Genomic DNA, 19,991 nt, shown 5'->3' with positions numbered 1-19,991 from the left:
ACTACAACCGTTTCTTCTTCTGGTATTCTGGGTTCTTCTCCTGGTATGGTGATTTCCTCTTTGAAGACGTCGGGTTGCTCCTCTTCAAGAAGTTCTGGTCTTTTCTGAGATACAAGTGTTTCCCTGACAATGGTCTCTGTGACGTCTTCAGGTCGAACGCTCTCCCTGATCACCTCATCAAGAACTTCCTCCGTGATCTCCTCGGGAGTTTGTACAACGTCACTAACAACTTGAGGAACTATGTCAGTAGTTTCAGTGGCGTCTTCAGATGGTTTCTCAAAAGAAACAGTGATCTCTTTCTCTGTTGGCTCTTCCGGAGAGATTGTGATTTCTTCTGTGAAGTGTTCCTTTTCCGTGATTTCAGGCTGTTCCTCTTCTGGAGCCTCTTCCTTTTCAACGGATACTTCAAACTTCACTTCCTCCATCGTTGATGGCTCTTCTGGAGAGATCGTGATTTCTTCTGTGAAGTGTTCCTTTTCAGTTACTTCAGGTTGTTCTTCTTCTGGAGCCTCTTCCTTTTCAACGGATACTTCAAGCTTGACTTCCTCTGTCTCTGTAAGCTCTTCTGGAGAGATTGTGATTTCTTCTTTGAAGTGTTCCTTTTCGGTGACTTCAGATTGTTCCTCTTCTGGAGCCTCTTCCTTTTTAACGGATACTTCAAACTTCACTTCTTCTGTCTCTGTTGGCTCTTCTGGAGAGATTGTGATTTCTTCTTTGAAGTGTTCCTTTTCGGTGACTTCAGGTTGTTCCTCTTCTGGAGCCTCTTCCTTTTCAACGGATACTTCAAGCTTGACTTCCTCTGTCTCTGTAAGCTCTTCTGGAGAGATTGTGATTTCTTCTGTGAAGTGTTCCTTTTCGGTGACTTCAGGTTGTTCCTCTTCTGGAGCCTCTTCCTTTTCAACGGATACTTCAAACTTCACTTCTTCTGTCTCTGTTGGCTCTTCTGGAGAGATTGTGATTTCTTCTTTGAAGTGTTCCTTTTCGGTGACTTCAGGTTGTTCCTCTTCTGGAGCCTCTTCCTTTTCAACGGATACTTCAAACTTCACTTCTTTTGTCTCTGTTGGCTCTTCTGGAGAGATTGTGATTTCTTCTTTGAAGTGTTCCTTTTCGGTGACTTCAGGTTGTTCCTCTTCTGGAGCCTCTTCCTTTTCAACGGATACTTCAAACTTCACTTCTTCTGTCTCTGTTGGCTCTTCTGGAGAGATTGTGATTTCTTCTTTGAAGTGTTCCTTTTCGGTGACTTCAGGTTGTTCCTCTTCTGGAGCCTCTTCCTTTTCAACGGATACTTCAAACTTCACTTCCTCTAACTCTGCTGGCTCTTCTGGAGAGATTGTCATTTCTTCTTTGAAGTGTTCTATTTCTGTAACTTTAGGTTGTTCCTCTTCTGGAACCTCCTCCTCTTTTAGATCTTCTGGTTGTTCTTCTGTAGGTGCCTCATCTGTCGGAACTTCCTCCTTGAGAAGCTCTACTACAACCGTTTCTTCTTCTGGTTTTCTGGGTTCTTCTCCTGGTATGGTGATTTCTTCTTTGAAGAAGTCGGGTTGCTCCTCTTCAGGAAGTTCTGGTCTTTTCTCAAATAAAAATGTTTCCCTGACAATGGTCTCTGTGACGTCTTCAGGTCGAACGCTCTCCCTGATCACCTCATCAAGAACTTCCTCCGTGATCTCCTCAGGAGTTTGCACAACGTCACTAACAACTTGAGGAACTATGTCAGTCGTTTCAGTGGTGTCTTCAGACGGTTTCTCAAAAGAAACAGTGATCTCTTCCTCTGTCTCTGTCGGCTCTTCTGGAGAGATTGTGATTTCTTCTGTGAAGTGTTCCTTTTCTGTGATTTCAGGCTGTTCCTCTTCTGGAACCTCCTCCTCTTTTACATCTTCTGGTTGTTCTTCTGTAGGTGCCTCATCTGTCGGAACGTCCTTCTTGAGAAGCTCTACCACAACGGTTTCTTCTTCTGGTTTTCTGGGTTCTTCTCCTGGTATGGTGATTTCATCTTTGAAGACGTCGGGTTGCTCTTCTTCAGAAAGTTCTGGTCTTTTCTCAGATACAAATGTTTCCCTGACAATGGTCTCTGTGACGTCTTCAGGTCGAACGCTCTCCCTGATCACCTCATCAAGAACTTCCTCTGAGATCTCCTCAGGAGTTTGTACAACATCACTAACAACTTGAGGAACTATGTCAGTCGTTTCAGTGGTGTCTTCAGACGGTTTCTCAAAAGAAACAGTGATCTCTTTTTCTGTTGGCTCTTCCGGAGAGATTGTGATTTCTTCTGTGAAGTGTTCCTTTTCCGTGATTTCAGGCTGTTCCTCTTCTGGAGCCTCTTCCTTTTCAACGGATACTTCAAACTTCACTTCCTCCATCGTTGATGGCTCTTCTGGAGAGATCGTGATTTCTTCTGTGAAGTGTTCCTTTTCAGTTACTTCAGGTTGTTCCTCTTCTCGAGTCTCTTCCTTTTCAACGGATACTTCAAGCTTGACTTCCTCTGACTCTGTAAGCTCTTCTGGAGAGATTGTGATTTCTTCTGTGAAGTGTTCCTTTTCGGTGACTTCAGGTTGTTCCTCTTCTGGAGCCTCTTCCTTTTCAACGGATACTTCAAACTTCACTTCTTCTGTCTCTGTTGGCTCTTCTGGAGAGATTGTGATTTCTTCTTTGAAGTGTTCCTTTTCGGTGACTTCAGGTTGTTCTTCTTCTGGAGCCTCTTCCTTTTCAACGGATACTTCAAACTTCACTTCCTCTAACTCTGTTGGCTCTTCTGGAGAGATTGTCATTTCTTCTTTGAAGTGTTCTATTTCTGTAACTTCAGGTTGTTCCTCTTCTGGAACCTCCTCCTCTTTTACATCTTCTGGTTGTTCTTCTGTAGGTGCCTCATCTGTCGGAACTTCCTCCTTAAGAAGCTCTACTACAACCGTTTCTTCTTCTGGTTTTCTGGGTTCTTCTCCTGGTATGGTGATTTCCTCTTTGAAGACGTCGGGTTGCTCCTCTTCAAGAAGTTCTGGTCTTTTCTCAGATACAAGTGTTTCCCTGACAATGGTCTCTGTGACGTCTTCAGGTCGAACGCTCTCCCTGATCACCTCATCAAGAACTTCCTCCGTGATCTCCTCAGGAGTTTGTACAACGTCACTAACAACTTGAGGAACTATGTCAGTAGTTTCAGTGGTGTCTTCAGACGGTTTCTCAAAAGAAACAGTGATCTCTTTCTCTGTTGGCTCTTCCGGAGAGATTGTGATTTCTTCTGTGAAGTGTTCCTTTTCCGTGATTTCAGGCTGTTCCTCTTCTGGAGCCTCTTCCTTTTCAACGGATACTTCAAACTTCACTTCCTCCATCGTTGATGGCTCTTCTGGAGAGATCGTGATTTCTTCTGTGAAGTGTTTCTTTTCAGTTACTTCAGGTTGTTCCTCTTCTGGAGCCTCTTCCTTTTCAACGGATACTTCAAGCTTGACTTCCTCTGTCTCTGTAAGCTCTTCTGGAGAGATTGTGATTTCTTCTGTGAAGTGTTCCTTTTCGGTGACTTCAGGTTGTTCCTCTTCTGGAGCCTCTTCCTTTTCAACGGATACTTCAAACTTCACTTCTTCTGTCTCTGTTGGCTCTTCTGGAGAGATTGTGATTTCTTCTTTGAAGTGTTCCTTTTCGGTGACTTCAGGTTGTTCCTCTTCTGGAGCCTCTTCCTTTTCAACGGATACTTCAAACTTCACTTCTTTTGTCTCTGTTGGCTCTTCTGGAGAGATTGTGATTTCTTCTTTGAAGTGTTCCTTTTCGGTGACTTCAGGTTGTTCCTCTTCTGGAGCCTCTTCCTTTTCAACGGATACTTCAAACTTCACTTCTTCTGTCTCTGTTGGCTCTTCTGGAGAGATTGTGATTTCTTCTTTGAAGTGTTCCTTTTCGGTGACTTCAGGTTGTTCCTCTTCTGGAGCCTCTTCCTTTTCAACGGATACTTCAAACTTCACTTCCTCTAACTCTGCTGGCTCTTCTGGAGAGATTGTCATTTCTTCTTTGAAGTGTTCCTTTTCGGTGACTTTAGGTTGTTCCTCTTCTGGAGCCTCTTCCTTTTCAACGGATACTTCAAACTTCACTTCCTCTAACTCTGTTGGCTCTTCTGGAGAGATTGTCATTTCTTCTTTGAAGTGTTCTATTTCTGTAACTTTAGGTTGTTCTTCTTCTGGAACCTCCTCCTCTTTTACATCTTCTGGTTGTTCTTCTGTAGGTGCCTCATCTGTTGGAACTTCCTCCTTGAGAAGCTCTACTACAACCGTTTCTTCTTCTGGTTTTCTGGGTTCTTCTCCTGGTATGGTGATTTCCTCTTTGAAGACGTCGGGTTGCTCCTCTTCAGGAAGTTCTGGTCTTTTCTCAGATACAAATGTTTCCCTGACAATGGTCCCTGTGACGTCTTCAGGTCGAACGCTCTCCCTGATCACCTCATCAAGAACTTCCTCGGTGATCTCCTCAGGAGTTTGTACAACGTCACTAACAACTTGAGGAACTATGTCAGTAGTTTCAGTGGTGTCTTCAGACGGTTTCTCAAAAGAAACAGTGATCTCTTTCTCTGTTGGCTCTTCCGGAGAGATTGTGATTTCTTCTGTGAAGTGTTCCTTTTCTGTGATTTCAGGCTGTTCCTCTTCTGGAGCCTCTTCCTTTTCAACGGATACTTCAAACTTCACTTCCTCCATCGTTGATGGCTCTTCTGGAGAGATCGTGATTTCTTCTGTGAAGTGTTCCTTTTCAGTTACTTCAGGTTGTTCCTCTTCTGGAGCCTCTTCCTTTTCAACGGATACTTCAAGCTTGACTTCCTCTGTCTCTGTAAGCTCTTCTGGAGAGATTGTGATTTCTTCTGTGAAGTGTTCCTTTTCGGTGACTTCAGGTTGTTCCTCTTCTGGAGCCTCTTCCTTTTCAACGGATACTTCAAACTTCACTTCTTCTGTCTCTGTTGGCTCTTCTGGAGAGATTGTGATTTCTTCTTTGAAGTGTTCCTTTTCGGTGACTTCAGGTTGTTCCTCTTCTGGAGCCTCTTCCTTTTCAACGGATACTTCAAACTTCACTTCTTTTGTCTCTGTTGGCTCTTCTGGAGAGATTGTGATTTCTTCTTTGAAGTGTTCCTTTTCGGTGACTTCAGGTTGTTCCTCTTCTGGAGCCTCTTCCTTTTCAACGGATACTTCAAACTTCACTTCCTCTGTCTCTGTTGGCTCTTCCGGAGAGATTGTGATTTCTTCTGTGAAGTGTTCCTTTTCCGTGATTTCAGGCTGTTCCTCTTCTGGAGCCTCTTCCTTTTCAACGGATACTTCAAACTTCACTTCCTCCATCGTTGATGGCTCTTCTGGAGAGATCGTGATTTCTTCTGTGAAGTGTTCCTTTTCAGTTACTTCAGGTTGTTCCTCTTCTCGAGTCTCTTCCTTTTCAACGGATACTTCAAGCTTGACTTCCTCTGACTCTGTAAGCTCTTCTGGAGAGATTGTGATTTCTTCTGTGAAGTGTTCCTTTTCGGTGACTTCAGGTTGTTCCTCTTCTGGAGCCTCTTCCTTTTCAACGGATACTTCAAACTTCACTTCTTCTGTCTCTGTTGGCTCTTCTGGAGAGATTGTGATTTCTTCTTTGAAGTGTTCCTTTTCGGTGACTTCAGGTTGTTCTTCTTCTGGAGCCTCTTCCTTTTCAACGGATACTTCAAACTTCACTTCCTCTAACTCTGTTGGCTCTTCTGGAGAGATTGTCATTTCTTCTTTGAAGTGTTCTATTTCTGTAACTTCAGGTTGTTCCTCTTCTGGAACCTCCTCCTCTTTTACATCTTCTGGTTGTTCTTCTGTAGGTGCCTCATCTGTCGGAACTTCCTCCTTAAGAAGCTCTACTACAACCGTTTCTTCTTCTGGTTTTCTGGGTTCTTCTCCTGGTATGGTGATTTCCTCTTTGAAGACGTCGGGTTGCTCCTCTTCAAGAAGTTCTGGTCTTTTCTCAGATACAAGTGTTTCCCTGACAATGGTCTCTGTGACGTCTTCAGGTCGAACGCTCTCCCTGATCACCTCATCAAGAACTTCCTCCGTGATCTCCTCAGGAGTTTGTACAACGTCACTAACAACTTGAGGAACTATGTCAGTAGTTTCAGTGGTGTCTTCAGACGGTTTCTCAAAAGAAACAGTGATCTCTTTCTCTGTTGGCTCTTCCGGAGAGATTGTGATTTCTTCTGTGAAGTGTTCCTTTTCCGTGATTTCAGGCTGTTCCTCTTCTGGAGCCTCTTCCTTTTCAACGGATACTTCAAACTTCACTTCCTCCATCGTTGATGGCTCTTCTGGAGAGATCGTGATTTCTTCTGTGAAGTGTTCCTTTTCAGTTACTTCAGGTTGTTCCTCTTCTGGAGCCTCTTCCTTTTCAACGGATACTTCAAGCTTGACTTCCTCTGTCTCTGTAAGCTCTTCTGGAGAGATTGTGATTTCTTCTGTGAAGTGTTCCTTTTCGGTGACTTCAGGTTGTTCCTCTTCTGGAGCCTCTTCCTTTTCAACGGATACTTCAAACTTCACTTCCTCCATCGTTGATGGCTCTTCTGGACAGATCGTGATTTCTTCTGTGAAGTGTTCCTTTTCAGTTACTTCAGGTTGTTCCTCTTCTCGAGTCTCTTCCTTTTCAACGGATACTTCAAGCTTGACTTCCTCTGACTCTGTAAGCTCTTCTGGAGAGATTGTGATTTCTTCTGTGAAGTGTTCCTTTTCGGTGACTTCAGGTTGTTCCTCTTCTGGAGCCTCTTCCTTTTCAACGGATACTTCAAACTTCACTTCTTCTGTCTCTGTTGGCTCTTCTGGAGAGATTGTGATTTCTTCTTTGAAGTGTTCCTTTTCGGTGACTTCAGGTTGTTCTTCTTCTGGAGCCTCTTCCTTTTCAACGGATACTTCAAACTTCACTTCCTCTAACTCTGTTGGCTCTTCTGGAGAGATTGTCATTTCTTCTTTGAAGTGTTCTATTTCTGTAACTTCAGGTTGTTCCTCTTCTGGAACCTCCTCCTCTTTTACATCTTCTGGTTGTTCTTCTGTAGGTGCCTCATCTGTCGGAACTTCCTCCTTAAGAAGCTCTACTACAACCGTTTCTTCTTCTGGTTTTCTGGGTTCTTCTCCTGGTATGGTGATTTCCTCTTTGAAGACGTCGGGTTGCTCCTCTTCAAGAAGTTCTGGTCTTTTCTCAGATACAAGTGTTTCCCTGACAATGGTCTCTGTGACTTCTTCAGGTCGAACGCTCTCCCTGATCACCTCATCAAGAACTTCCTCCGTGATCTCCTCAGGAGTTTGTACAACGTCACTAACAACTTGAGGAACTATGTCAGTAGTTTCAGTGGTGTCTTCAGACGGTTTCTCAAAAGAAACAGTGATCTCTTTCTCTGTTGGCTCTTCCGGAGAGATTGTGATTTCTTCTGTGAAGTGTTCCTTTTCCGTGATTTCAGGCTGTTCCTCTTCTGGAGCCTCTTCCTTTTCAACGGATACTTCAAACTTCACTTCCTCCATCGTTGATGGCTCTTCTGGAGAGATCGTGATTTCTTCTGTGAAGTGTTCCTTTTCAGTTACTTCAGGTTGTTCCTCTTCTGGAGCCTCTTCCTTTTCAACGGATACTTCAAGCTTGACTTCCTCTGTCTCTGTAAGCTCTTCTGGAGAGATTGTGATTTCTTCTGTGAAGTGTTCCTTTTCGGTGACTTCAGGTTGTTCCTCTTCTGGAGCCTCTTCCTTTTCAACGGATACTTCAAACTTATCTTCTTCTGTCTCTGTTGGCTCTTCTGGAGAGATTGTGATTTCTTCTTTGAAGTGTTCCTTTTCGGTGACTTCAGGTTGTTCCTCTTCTGGAGCCTCTTCCTTTTCAACAGATACTTCAAACTTCACTTCTTTTGTCTCTGTTGGCTCTTCTGGAGAGATTGTGATTTCTTCTTTGAAGTGTTCCTTTTCGGTGACTTCAGGTTGTTCCTCTTCTGGAGCCTCTTCCTTTTCAACGGATACTTCAAACTTCACTTCCTCTGTCTCTGTTGGCTCTTCTGGAGAGATTGTGATTTCTTCTTTGAAGTGTTCCTTTTCGGTGACTTCAGGTTGTTCCTCTTCTGGAGCCTCTTCCTTTTCAACGGATACTTCAAACTTCACTTCTTCTGTCTCTGTTGGCTCTTCTGGAGAGATTGTGATTTCTTCTTTGAAGTGTTCCTTTTCGGTGACTTCAGGTTGTTCCTCTTCTGGAGCCTCTTCCTTTTCAACGGATACTTCAAACTTCACTTCTTCTGTCTCTGTTGGCTCTTCTGGAGAGATTGTGATTTCTTCTTTGAAGTGTTCCTTTTCGGTGACTTTAGGTTGTTCCTCTTCTGGAGCCTCTTCCTTTTCAACGGATACTTCAAACTTCACTTCCTCTAACTCTGTTGGCTCTTCTGGAGAGATTGTCATTTCTTCTTTGAAGTGTTCTATTTCTGTAACTTTAGGTTCTTCTTCTGGAACCTCCTCCTCTTTTACATCTTCTGGTTGTTCTTCTGTAGGTGCCTCATCTGTCGGAACTTCCTCCTTGAGAAGCTCTACTACAACCGTTTCTTCTTCTGGTTTTCTGGGTTCTTCTCCTGGTATGGTGATTTCCTCTTTGAAGACGTCGGGTTGCTCCTCTTCAGGAAGTTCTGGTCTTTTCTCAGATACAAATGTTTCCCTGACAATGGTCCCTGTGACGTCTTCAGGTCGAACGCTCTCCCTGATCACCTCATCAAGAACTTCCTCCGTGATCTCCTCAGGAGTTTGTACAACGTCACTAACAACTTGAGGAACTATGTCAGTAGTTTCAGTGGTGTCTTCAGACGGTTTCTCAAAAGAAACAGTGATCTCTTTCTCTGTTGGCTCTTCCGGAGAGATTGTGATTTCTTCTGTGAAGTGTTCCTTTTCTGTGATTTCAGGCTGTTCCTCTTCTGGAGCCTCTTCCTTTTCAACGGATACTTCAAACTTCACTTCCTCCATCGTTGATGGCTCTTCTGGAGAGATCGTGATTTCTTCTGTGAAGTGTTCCTTTTCAGTTACTTCAGGTTGTTCCTCTTCTGGAGCCTCTTCCTTTTCAACGGATACTTCAAGCTTGACTTCCTCTGTCTCTGTAAGCTCTTCTGGAGAGATTGTGATTTCTTCTGTGAAGTGTTCCTTTTCGGTGACTTCAGGTTGTTCCTCTTCTGGAGCCTCTTCCTTTTCAACGGATACTTCAAACTTCACTTCTTCTGTCTCTGTTGGCTCTTCTGGAGAGATTGTGATTTCTTCTTTGAAGTGTTCCTTTTCGGTGACTTCAGGTTGTTCCTCTTCTGGAGCCTCTTCCTTTTCAACGGATACTTCAAACTTCACTTCTTCTGTCTCTGTTGGCTCTTCTGGAGAGATTGTGATTTCTTCTTTGAAGTGTTCCTTTTCGGTGACTTCAGGTTGTTCCTCTTCTGGAGCCTCTTCCTTTTCAACGGATACTTCAAACTTCACTTCCTCTGTCTCTGTTGGCTCTTCTGGAGAGATTGTGATTTCTTCTTTGAAGTGTTCCTTTTCGGTGACTTCAGGTTGTTCCTCTTCTGGAGCCTCTTCCTTTTCAACGGATACTTCAAACTTCACTTCTTTTGTCTCTGTTGGCTCTTCTGGAGAGATTGTGATTTCTTCTTTGAAGTGTTCCTTTTCGGTGACTTCAGGTTGTTCCTCTTCTGGAGCCTCTTCCTTTTCAACGGATACTTCAAACTTCACTTCTTCTGTCTCTGTTGGCTCTTCTGGAGAGATTGTGATTTCTTCTTTGAAGTGTTCCTTTTCGGTGACTTTAGGTTGTTCCTCTTCTGGAGCCTCTTCCTTTTCAACGGATACTTCAAACTTCACTTCCTCTAACTCTGTTGGCTCTTCTGGAGAGATTGTCATTTCTTCTTTGAAGTGTTCTATTTCTGTAACTTTAGGTTGTTCTTCTTCTGGAACCTCCTCCTCTTTTACATCTTCTGGTTGTTCTTCTGTAGGTGCCTCATCTGTTGGAACTTCCTCCTTGAGAAGCTCTACTACAACCGTTTCTTCTTCTGGTTTTCTGGGTTCTTCTCCTGGTATGGTGATTTCCTCTTTGAAGACGTCGGGTTGCTCCTCTTCAGGAAGTTCTGGTCTTTTCTCAGATACAAATGTTTCCCTGACAATGGTCTCTGTGACGTCTTCAGGTCGAACGCTCTCCCTGATCACCTCATCAAGAACTTCCTCCGTGATCTCCTCAGGAGTTTGTACAACGTCACTAACAACTTGAGGAACTATGTCAGTAGTTTCAGTGGTGTCTTCAGACGGTTTCTCAAAAGAAACGGTGATCTCTTTCTCTGTTGGCTCTTCCGGAGAGATTGTGATTTCTTCTGTGAAGTGTTCCTTTTCTGTGATTTCAGGCTGTTCCTCTTCTGGAGCCTCTTCCTTTTCAACGGATACTTCAAACTTCACTTCCTCCATCGTTGATGGCTCTTCTGGAGAGATCGTGATTTCTTCTGTGAAGTGTTCCTTTTCAGTTACTTCAGGTTGTTCCTCTTCTGGAGCCTCTTCCTTTTCAACGGATACTTCAAGCTTGACTTCCTCTGTCTCCGTAAGCTCTTCTGGAGAGATTGTGATTTCTTCTGTGAAGTGTTCCTTTTCGGTGACTTCAGGTTGTTCCTCTTCTGGAGCCTCTTCCTTTTCAACGGATACTTCAAACTTCACTTCTTCTGTCTCTGTTGGCTCTTCTGGAGAGATTGTGATTTCTTCTGTGAAGTGTTCCTTTTCTGTGATTTCAGGCTGTTCCTCTTCTGGAACCTCCTCCTCTTTTAGATCTTCTGGTTGTTCTTCTGTAGGTGCCTCATCTGTCGGAACTTCCTCCTTGAGAAGCTCTACTACAACCGTTTCTTCTTCTGGTTTTCTGGGTTCTTCTCCTGGTATGGTGATTTCCTCTTTGAAGACGTCGGGTTGCTCCTCTTCAGGAAGTTCTGGTCTTTTCTCAAATAAAAGTGTTTCCCTGACAATGGTCTCTGTGACGTCTTCAGGTCGAACGCTCTCCCTGATCACCTCATCAAGAACTTCCTCCGTGATCTCCTCAGGAGTTTGCACAACGTCACTAACAACTTGAGGAACTATGTCAGTCATTTCAGTGGTGTCTTCAGACGGTTTCTCAAAAGAAACAGTGATCTCTTCCTCTGTCTCTGTCGGCTCTTCTGGAGAGATTGTGATTTCTTCTGTGAAATGTTCCTTTTCTGTGATTTCAGGCTGTTCCTCTTCTGGAACCTCCTCCTCTTTTACATCTTCTGGTTGTTCTTCTGTAGGTGCCTCATCTGTCGGAACGTCCTTCTTGAGAAGCTCTACTACAATCGTTTCTTCATCTGGTTTTCTGGGTTCTTCTCCTGGTATGGTGATTTCCTCTTTGAAGACGTCGGGTTGCTCCTCTTCAGGAAGTTCTGGTCTTTTCTCAGATACAAATGTTTCCCTGACAATGGTCTCTGTGACGTCTTCAGGTCGAACGCTCTCCTTGATCACCTCATCAAGAACTTCCTCCAAGATCTCCTCAGGAGTTTGTACAACGTCACTAACAACTTGAGGAACTATGTCAGTCGTTTCAGTGGTGTCTTCAGACGGTTTCTCAAAAGAAACAGTGATCTCTTTCTCTGTTGGCTCTTCCGAAGAGATTGTGATTTCTTCTGTGAAGTGTTCCTTTTCCGTGATTTCAGGCTGTTCCTCTTCTGGAGCCTCTTCCTTTTCAACGGATACTTCAAACTTCACTTCCTCCATCGTTGATGGCTCTTCTGGAGAGATCGTGATTTCTTCTGTGAAGTGTTCCTTTTCAGTTACTTCAGGTTGTTCCTCTTCTCGAGTCTCTTCCTTTTCAACGGATACTTCAAGCTTGACTTTCTCTGTCTCTGTAAGCTCTTCTGGAGAGATTGTGATTTCTTCTGTGAAGTGTTCCTTTTCGGTGACTTCAGGTTGTTCCTCTTCTGGAGCCTCTTCCTTTTCAACGGATACTTCAAACTTCACTTCTTCTGTCTCTGTTGGCTCTTCTGGAGAGATTGTGATTTCTTCTTTGAAGTGTTCCTTTTCGGTGACTTCAGGTTGTTCCTCTTCTGGAGCCTCTTCCTTTTCAACGGATACTTCAAACTTCACTTCTTTTGTCTCTGTTGGCTCTTCTGGAGAGATTGTGATTTCTTCTTTGAAGTGTTCCTTTTCGGTGACTTCAGGTTGTTCCTCTTCTGGAGCCTCTTCCTTTTCAACGGATACTTCAAACTTCACTTCTTCTGTCTCTGTTGGTTCTTCTGGAGAGATTGTGATTTCTTCTTTGAAGTGTTCCTTTTCGGTGACTTCAGGTTGTTCCTCTTCTGGAGCCTCTTCCTTTTCAACGGATACTTCAAAATTCACTTCCTCTAACTCTGTTGGCTCTTCTGGAGAGATTGTGATTTCTTCTTTGAAGTGTTCTATTTCTGTAACTTTAGGTTGTTCCTCTTCTGGAACCTCCTCCTCTTTTACATCTTCTGGTTGTTCTTCTGTAGGTGTCTCATCTGTCGGAACTTCCTCCTTAAGAAGCTCTACTACAACCGTTTCTTCTTCTGGTTTTCTGGGTTCTTCTCCTGGTATGGTGATTTCCTCTTTGAAGACGTCGGGTTGCTCCTCTTCAGGAAGTTCTGGTCTTTTCTCAGATACAAATGTTTCCCTGACAATGGTCTCTGTGACGTCTTCAGGTCGAACGCTCTCCCTGATCACCTCATCAAGAACTTCCTCCGTGATCTCCTTAGGAGTTTGCACAACGTCACTAACAACTTGAGGAACTATGTCAGTCATTTCAGTGGTGTCTTCAGACGGTTTCTCAAAAGAAACAGTGATCTCTTCCTCTGTCTCTGTCGGCTCTTCTGGAGAGATTGTGATTTCTTCTGTGAAGTGTTCCTTTTCTGTGATTTCAGGCTGTTTCTCTTCTGGAACCTCCTCCTCTTTTACATCTTCTGGTTGTTCTTCTGTAGGTGCCTCATCTGTCGGAACATCCTTCTTGAGAAGCTCTACTACAACCGTTTCTTCTTCTGGTTTTCTGGGTTCTTCTCCTGGTATGGTGATTTCATCTTTGAAGACGTCGGGTTGCTCCTCTTCAGGAAGTTCTGGTCTTTTCTCAGATACAAATGTTTCCCTGACAATGGTCTCTGTGACGTCTTCAGGTCGAACGCTCTCCCTGATCACCTCATCAAGAACTTCCTCCGAGATCTCCTCAGGAGTTTGTACAACGTCACTAACAACTTGAGGAACTATGTCAGTCGTTTCAGTGGTGTCTTCAGACGGTTTCTCAAAAGAAACAGTGATCTTTTTCTCTGTTGGCTCTTCCGGAGAGATTGTGATTTCTTCTGTGAAGTGTTCCTTTTCCGTGATTTCAGGCTGTTCCTCTTCTGGAGCCTCTTCCTTTTCAACGGATACTTCAAACTTCACTTCCTCCATCGTTGATGGCTCTTCTGGAGAGATCGTGATTTCTTCTGTGAAGTGTTCCTTTTCAGTTACTTCAGGTTGTTCCTCTTCTGGAGCCTCTTCCTTTTCAACGGATACTTCAAGCTTGACTTCCTCTGTCTCTGTAAGCTCTTCTGGAGAGATTGTGATTTCTTCTGTGAAGTGTTCCTTTTCGGTGACTTCAGGTTGTTCCTCTTCTGGAGCCTCTTCCTTTTTAACGGATACTTCAAACTTCACTTCTTCGGTCTCTGTTGGCTCTTCTGGAGAGATTGTGATTTCTTCTGTGAAGTGTTCCTTTTCTGTGATTTCAGGCTGTTCCTCTTCTGGAACCTCCTCCTCTTTTACATCTTCTGGTTGTTCTTCTGTAGGTGCCTCATCTGTCGGAACTTCCTCTTTGAGAAGCTCTACTACAATCGTTTCTTCTTCTGGTTTTCTGGGTTCTTCTCCTGGTATGGTGATTTCCTCTTTGAAGACGTCGGGTTGCTCCTCTTCAGGAAGTTCTGGTCTTTTCTCAAATAAAAGTGTTTCCCTGACAATGGTCTCTGTGACGTCTTCAGGTCGAACGCTCTCCCTGATCACCTCATCAAGAACTTCCTCCGTGATCTCCTCAGGAGTTTGCACAACGTCACTAACAACTTGAGGAACTATGTCAGTCGTTTCAGTGGTGTCTTCAGACGGTTTCTCAAAAGAAACAGTGATCTCTTCCTCTGTCTCTGTCGGCTCTTCTGGAGAGATTGTGATTTCTTCTGTGAAGTGTTCCTTTTCTGTGATTTCAGGCTGTTCCTCTTCTGGAACCTCCTCCTCTTTTACATCTTCTGGTTGTTCTTCTGTAGGTGCCTCATCTGTCGGAACGTCCTTCTTGAGAAGCTCTACTACAACCGTTTCTTCTTCTGGTTTTCTGGGTTCTTCTCCTGGTATGGTGATTTCCTCTTTGAAGACGTCGGTTTGCTCCTCTTCAGGAAGTTCTGGTCTTTTCTCAGATACAAATGTTTCCCTGACAATGGTCTCTGTGACGTCTTCAGGTCGAACGCTCTCCTTGATCACCTCATCAAGAACTTCCTCCAAGATCTCCTGAGGAGTTTGTACAACGTCACCAACAACTTGAGGAACTATGTCAGTCGTTTCAGTGGTGTCTTCAGACGGTTTCTCAAAAGAAACAGTGATCTCTTTCTCTGTTGGCTCTTCCGGAGAGATTGTGATTTCTTCTGTGAAGTGTTCCTTTTCCGTGATTTCAGGCTGTTCCTCTTCTGGAGCCTCTTCCTTTTCAACGGATACTTCAAACTTCACTTCCTCCATCATTGATGGCTCTTCTGGAGAGATCGTGATTTCTTCTGTGAAGTGTTCCTTTTCAGTTACTTCAGGTTGTTCCTCTTCTCGAGTCTCTTCCTTTTCAACGGATACTTCAAGCTTGACTTTCTCTGTCTCTGTAAGCTCTTCTGGAGAGATTGTGATTTCTTCTGTGAAGTGTTCCTTTTCGGTGACTTTAGGTTGTTCCTCTTCTGGAGCCCCTTCCTTTTCAACGAATACTTCAAACTTCACTTCTTCTGTCTCTGTTGGCTCTTCTGGAGAGATTGTGATTTCTTCTTTGAAGTGTTCCTTTTCGGTGACTTCAGGTTGTTCCTCTTCTGGAGCCTCTTCCTTTTCAACGGATACTTCAAACTTCACTTCTTCTGTCTCTGTTGGCTCTTCTGGAGAGATTGTGATTTCTTCTTTGAAGTGTTCCTTTTCGATGACTTCAGGTTGTTCCTCTTCTGGAGCCTCTTCCTTTTCAACGGATACTTCAAACTTCACTTCTTCTGTCTCTGTTGGCTCTTCTGGAGAGATTGTGATTTCTTCTTTGAAGTGTTCCTTTTCGGTGACTTCAGGTTGTTCCTCTTCTGGAGCCTCTTCCTTTTCAACGGATACTTCAAACTTCACTTCTTCTGTCTCTGTTGGCTCTTCTGGAGAGATTGTGATTTCTTCTTTGAAGTGTTCCTTTTCGATGACTTCAGGTTGTTCCTCTTCTGGAGCCTCTTCCTTTTCAACGGATACTTCAAACTTCACTTCTTCTGTCTCTGTTGGCTCTTCTGGAGAGATTGTGATTTCTTCTTTGAAGTGTTCCTTTTCGGTGACTTCAGGTTGTTCCTCTTCTGGAGCCTCTTCCTTTTCAACGGATACTTCCAACTTCACTTCCTCTAACTCTGTTGGCTCTTCTGGAGAGATTGTGATTTCTTCTTTGAAGTGTTCTATTTCTGTAACTTTAGGTTGTTCCTCTTCTGGAACCTCCTGCTCTTTTAGATCTTCTGGTTGTTCTTCTGTAGGTGCCTCATCTGTCGGAACTTCCTCCTTAAGAAGCTCTACTACAATCGTTTCTTCTTCTGGTTTTCTGGGTTCTTCTCCTGGTATGGCGATTTCCTCTTTGAAGACGTCGGGTTGCTCCTCTTCAAGAAGTTCTGGTCTTTTCTCAGATACAAATGTTTCCCTGACAATGGTCTCTGTGACGTCTTCAGGTCGAACGCTCTCCCTGATCACCTCATCAAGAACTTCCTCCGTGATCTCCTCAGGAGTTTGTACAACGTCACTAACAACTTGAGGAACTATGTCAGTCGTTTCAGTGGTGTCCTCAGACGGTTTCTCAAAAGAAACAGTGATCTCTTCCTCTGTCTCTGTTGGCTCTTCTGGAGAGATTGTGATTTCTTCTGTGAAGTGTTCCTTTTCCGTGATTTCAGGCTGTTCCTCTTCTGGAGCCTCTTCCTTTTCAACAGATACTTCAAACTTCACTTCCTCCAACGTTGATGGCTCTTCTGGAGAGATCGTGATTTCTTCTGTGAAGTGTTCCTTTTCAGTTACTTCAGGTTGTTCCTCTTCTCGAGTCTCTTCCTTTTCAACGGATACTTCAAGCTTGACTTCCTCTGTCTCTGTAAGCTCTTCTGGAGAGATTGTGATTTCTTCTGTGAAGTGTTCCTTTTTGGTGACTTCAGCTTGTTCCTCTTCTGGAGCCTCTTCCTTTTCAACAGATACTTCAAACTTCACTTCCTCTAACTCTGTTGGCTCTTCTGGAGAGATTGTGATTTCTTCTGTGAAGTGTTCCTTTTCGGTGACTTCAGGTTGTTCTTCTTCTGGAGCCTCTTCCTTTTCAACGGATACTTCAAACTTCACTTCTTCTGTCTCTGTTGGCTCTTCTGGAGAGATTGTGATTTCTTCTTTGAAGTGTTCCTTTTCGGTGACTTCAGGTTGTTCCTCTTCTGGAGCCTCTTCCTTTTCAACGGATACTTCAAATTTCACTTCCTCTAACTCTGTTGGCTCTTCTGGAGAGATTGTCATTTCTTCTTTGAAGTGTTCTATTTCTGTAACTTCAGGTTGTTCCTCTTCTGGAACCTCCTCTTCTTTTACATCTTCTGGTTGTTCTTCTGTAGGTGCCTTATCTATCGGAACTTCCTCCTCCGTTTCTTTTTCTAGTTTTCTGGGTTCTTCTCCTGGTATGGTGATTTCCTCTTTGAAGACGTCGGGTTGCTCCTCTTCAAGAAGTTCTGGTCTTTTCTCAGATACAAGTGTTTCCCTGACAATGGTCTCTGTGACGTCTTCAGGTCGAACGCTCTCCCTGATCACCTCATCAAGAACTTCCTCCGTGATCTCCTCAGGAGTTTGTACAACGTCACTAACAACTTGAGGAACTATGTCAGTCGTTTCAGTGGTGTCTTCAGACGGTTTCTCAAAAGAAACAGTGATCTCTTTCTCTGTTGGCTCTTCCGGAGAGATTGTGATTTCTTCTGTGAAGTGTTCCTTTTCCGTGATTTCAGGCTGTTCCTCTTCTGGAGCCTCTTCCTTTTCAACGGATACTTCAAACTTCACTTCCTCCATCGTTGATGGCTCTTCTGGAGAGATCGTGATTTCTTCTGTGAAGTGTTCCTTTTCAGTGACTTCAGGTTGTTCCTCTTCTGGAGCCTCTTCCTTTTCAACGGATACTTCAAACTTCACTTCCTCTGTCTCTGTAAGCTCTTCTGGAGAGATTGTGATTTCTTCTTTGAAGTGTTCCTTTTCTGTGATTTCAGGTTGTTCCTCTTCTGGAGCCTCTTCCTTTTGAAGGGATACTTCAAACTTCACTTCCTCTGTCTCTGTTGGCTCTTCTGGAGAGATTGTGATTTCTTCTTTGAAGTGTTCCTTTTCTGTGATTTCAGGTTGTTCCTCTTCTTGATCATCTTCCTTTTGAAGGGATATTTCAAGGTTGACTTCTTCTGTCTCTGTTGGCTCTTCTCGAGAGATTGTGATTTCTTCTTTGAAGTGTTCCTTTTCGGTGACTTCAGGTTGATCCTCTTCTAGAACATTCTCAGCAGATAATTTTTCCTCTGTTGATTTTTCTTGAACAGTTTTTACTACCGTTTCTGTGGGTTCTTCAGTGGAGATGGTGATTTCCTCTTTGAAGTGTTCCTTTTCAAAGACTTGGGTTTTTTTCTCTTCCACTGGACCCACTTCCTTGGGGACCTCTTCTTCAAGTATCACGTCCTCCTTTTCGGATCTTTGTTGTTGGGGGATTGTGATTTCTTCTTTGAAATGTTCTTTTTCCAAGGATTCGGGTTCTTCCTGTTTAAGAACATCATCTGCTTCAAATTCTTCTTCTTGAACAGACACTTCAAGTGTCACTTCCTCAGTTACTGTTGGTTTCTCTGGAGAAACTTTCTCCTCTTCAATTTGTTCTTGTTCAACCACTTCGGGTTGTGTGATTTCTGAGGGAATATCTTTTGGTGCTTCCACCTCAAGGACCACTTCTTCTGGGAGGCGTTTTTCAGGAGAAATGTCCGAGACAGGATATTCTGATTCAACAGTCTGCTCGGGCTTCTCCTCCTTGCTCTCCTCCACTTCTTCAGCCTTCACGCGCTCCTCCTTCTCCTTTTCTGACAGTGGTCCTTTGGAGAGCAAATGTGCGCAATTTGGTGGCATTCACAAAGGTAGTGCTTTTTTTTTAATCTACTTGCTGCTTCTTTTTTTTTTTACTATTTCCCAGAAATCTGGTTTTCTTAATTTAAGAAGAAATAGGAAAAGACAAAAACAAATAGAAAACAAGTCGCGTAAGGCAAAATTACTACATTTAGTCAAGCTGTGGAACTCACAGAATGAAACTGAACGCACTGCATTTTTTCACAATGACCGTAGTCTGCCGCTTGTGCAAAACGGAGTGAAACTGACGAGCCTGTTCAGCGCGGTAGTGGTTTTGCTACGTGCTGCATAGCACACTTTTCTCTTCGTTTTAACTTTCTGAGCGTGTTTTTAATCCAAACATATCATATCTATATGTTTTTGGAATCAGGAACTGACAAGAAATAAGATGAAATTGTTTTTAAATCGATTTCGGAAATTTAATTTTGATCATAATTTTTATATTTTTAATTTTCAGAGCTTGTTTTTAATCCAAATATAATATATTTATATGTTTTTGGAATCAGGAAATCATGTAGAATAAGATGAACGTAAATTTGGATCGTTTTATATAAAAAAAAAGTATTACAATTTTCAGATTTTTAATGACCAAAGTCATGAATCAATTTTTAAGCCACCAAGCTGAAATGCAATACCGAAGTCCGCCCTTCGTCGAAGATTGCTTTACAAAAATTTCAATCAATTTGATTGAAAAATGAGGGTGTGACAGTGCCGCCTCAACTTTTACAAAAAGCGGGATATGACGTCATCAAAAGTATTTATCGAAAAAATGAAAAAAACGTCCGGGGATATCATTCCCAGGAACTCTCATGTCAAATTTCATAAAGATCGGTCCAGTAGTTTGGTCTTCTTCTTCTTCTTCTTCGTTCATGGGCTTAGACTCCCATGTACACTCGTGTTTTTGCACGAGTGGAATTTTACGTGTATGACCGTTTTTACCCCGCCATTTAAGCTGCCATACGCCGCTTTCGGAGGAAGCATGCTGGATATTTTCGTGTTTCTATAACCCACAGAACTCTGACATGGCCGGATTACAGGATCTTTTCCGTGCGCACTTGGTCTTGTGCTTGCGTGTACACACAAAGGGGGATAAGCCACTAGCAGGTCTGCACATAAGTTGACCTGGGAGATCGGAAAAATCTCCACACTTAACCCACCAGGCGGCCGCGGCCGGGATTCGAACCCTCGACCTTCCGATTAAGAGTCCGACGTCTTACCACCCCGCCACAGCGCCGGTCAAGTAGTTTGGTCTGAATCGCTCTACACACACACACGCACAGACAGACAGACAGACACACACACATGCACCACGACCCTCGTCTCGATTCCCCCTCAATGTTAAAACATTTAGTCAAAACTTGACTAAATGTAAAAAGCACACTTATCTTGTATGAAGTTCTGAGTACAGGACAATGGCTTCTATTTCTGCATTATTCAACCCCCCTTATCACACTCTCTTTAAGAGAGAATATACACAAATATTTAAGAAAGCTAGGATATTTAAAGGACCACAGAGTGTTTACACACCAAAAAAACATACACAAAAAGCACAGACTAAAATAAATACTACCCATATATACATGTACATGTACTACATCACATTCCATATCCAAGCTGACGTCAATTGTGAGTTTTATCAATGAGAAAATGCATGCAGCGACAAACATTCTGTTGAATGTCAATAGCTTT

At 43.3% G+C, this 19,991-nt stretch overlaps 2 protein-coding genes across 2 annotated transcripts in view; both read right to left on the bottom strand.

Annotated features, from left to right (window-relative positions):
• LOC138959774 (titin-like) overlaps window positions 1-19,991 on the bottom strand; it is a 533,368-nt gene that overhangs the window by 326,959 nt on the left and 186,418 nt on the right. The gene's annotated exons all lie outside the window — the stretch shown is intronic.
• Window positions 2-18,305, bottom strand: LOC138960430 (titin-like). The gene is made up of 2 exons (XM_070332341.1): window positions 129-18,305; window positions 2-82 (listed from the first exon to the last, which is right to left on the bottom strand). Exons 1-2 carry the CDS (start codon window positions 18,303-18,305, stop codon window positions 2-4), a joined length of 18,258 nt encoding a protein of 6,085 aa, XP_070188442.1.

Source organism: Littorina saxatilis, linkage group LG2 (genome assembly GCF_037325665.1).
Source record: "Littorina saxatilis isolate snail1 linkage group LG2, US_GU_Lsax_2.0, whole genome shotgun sequence".
Lineage (NCBI taxonomy): Eukaryota > Metazoa > Mollusca > Gastropoda > Littorinimorpha > Littorinidae > Littorina > Littorina saxatilis.
This window is presented reverse-complemented; position numbering and strand designations above follow the sequence as displayed.

Coding starts and splice junctions, on each gene's coding strand:
- LOC138960430 (XM_070332341.1), bottom strand. CDS start 18,305: ATGCCACCAAATTGCGCACATTTGCTCTCCAAAGGACCACTGTCAGAA. Junction 83..128: donor AAGACGTCACAGAGACCATT/GTCAGGGAAACA, acceptor AACTTCTTGAAG/AGGAGCAACCCGACGTCTTC.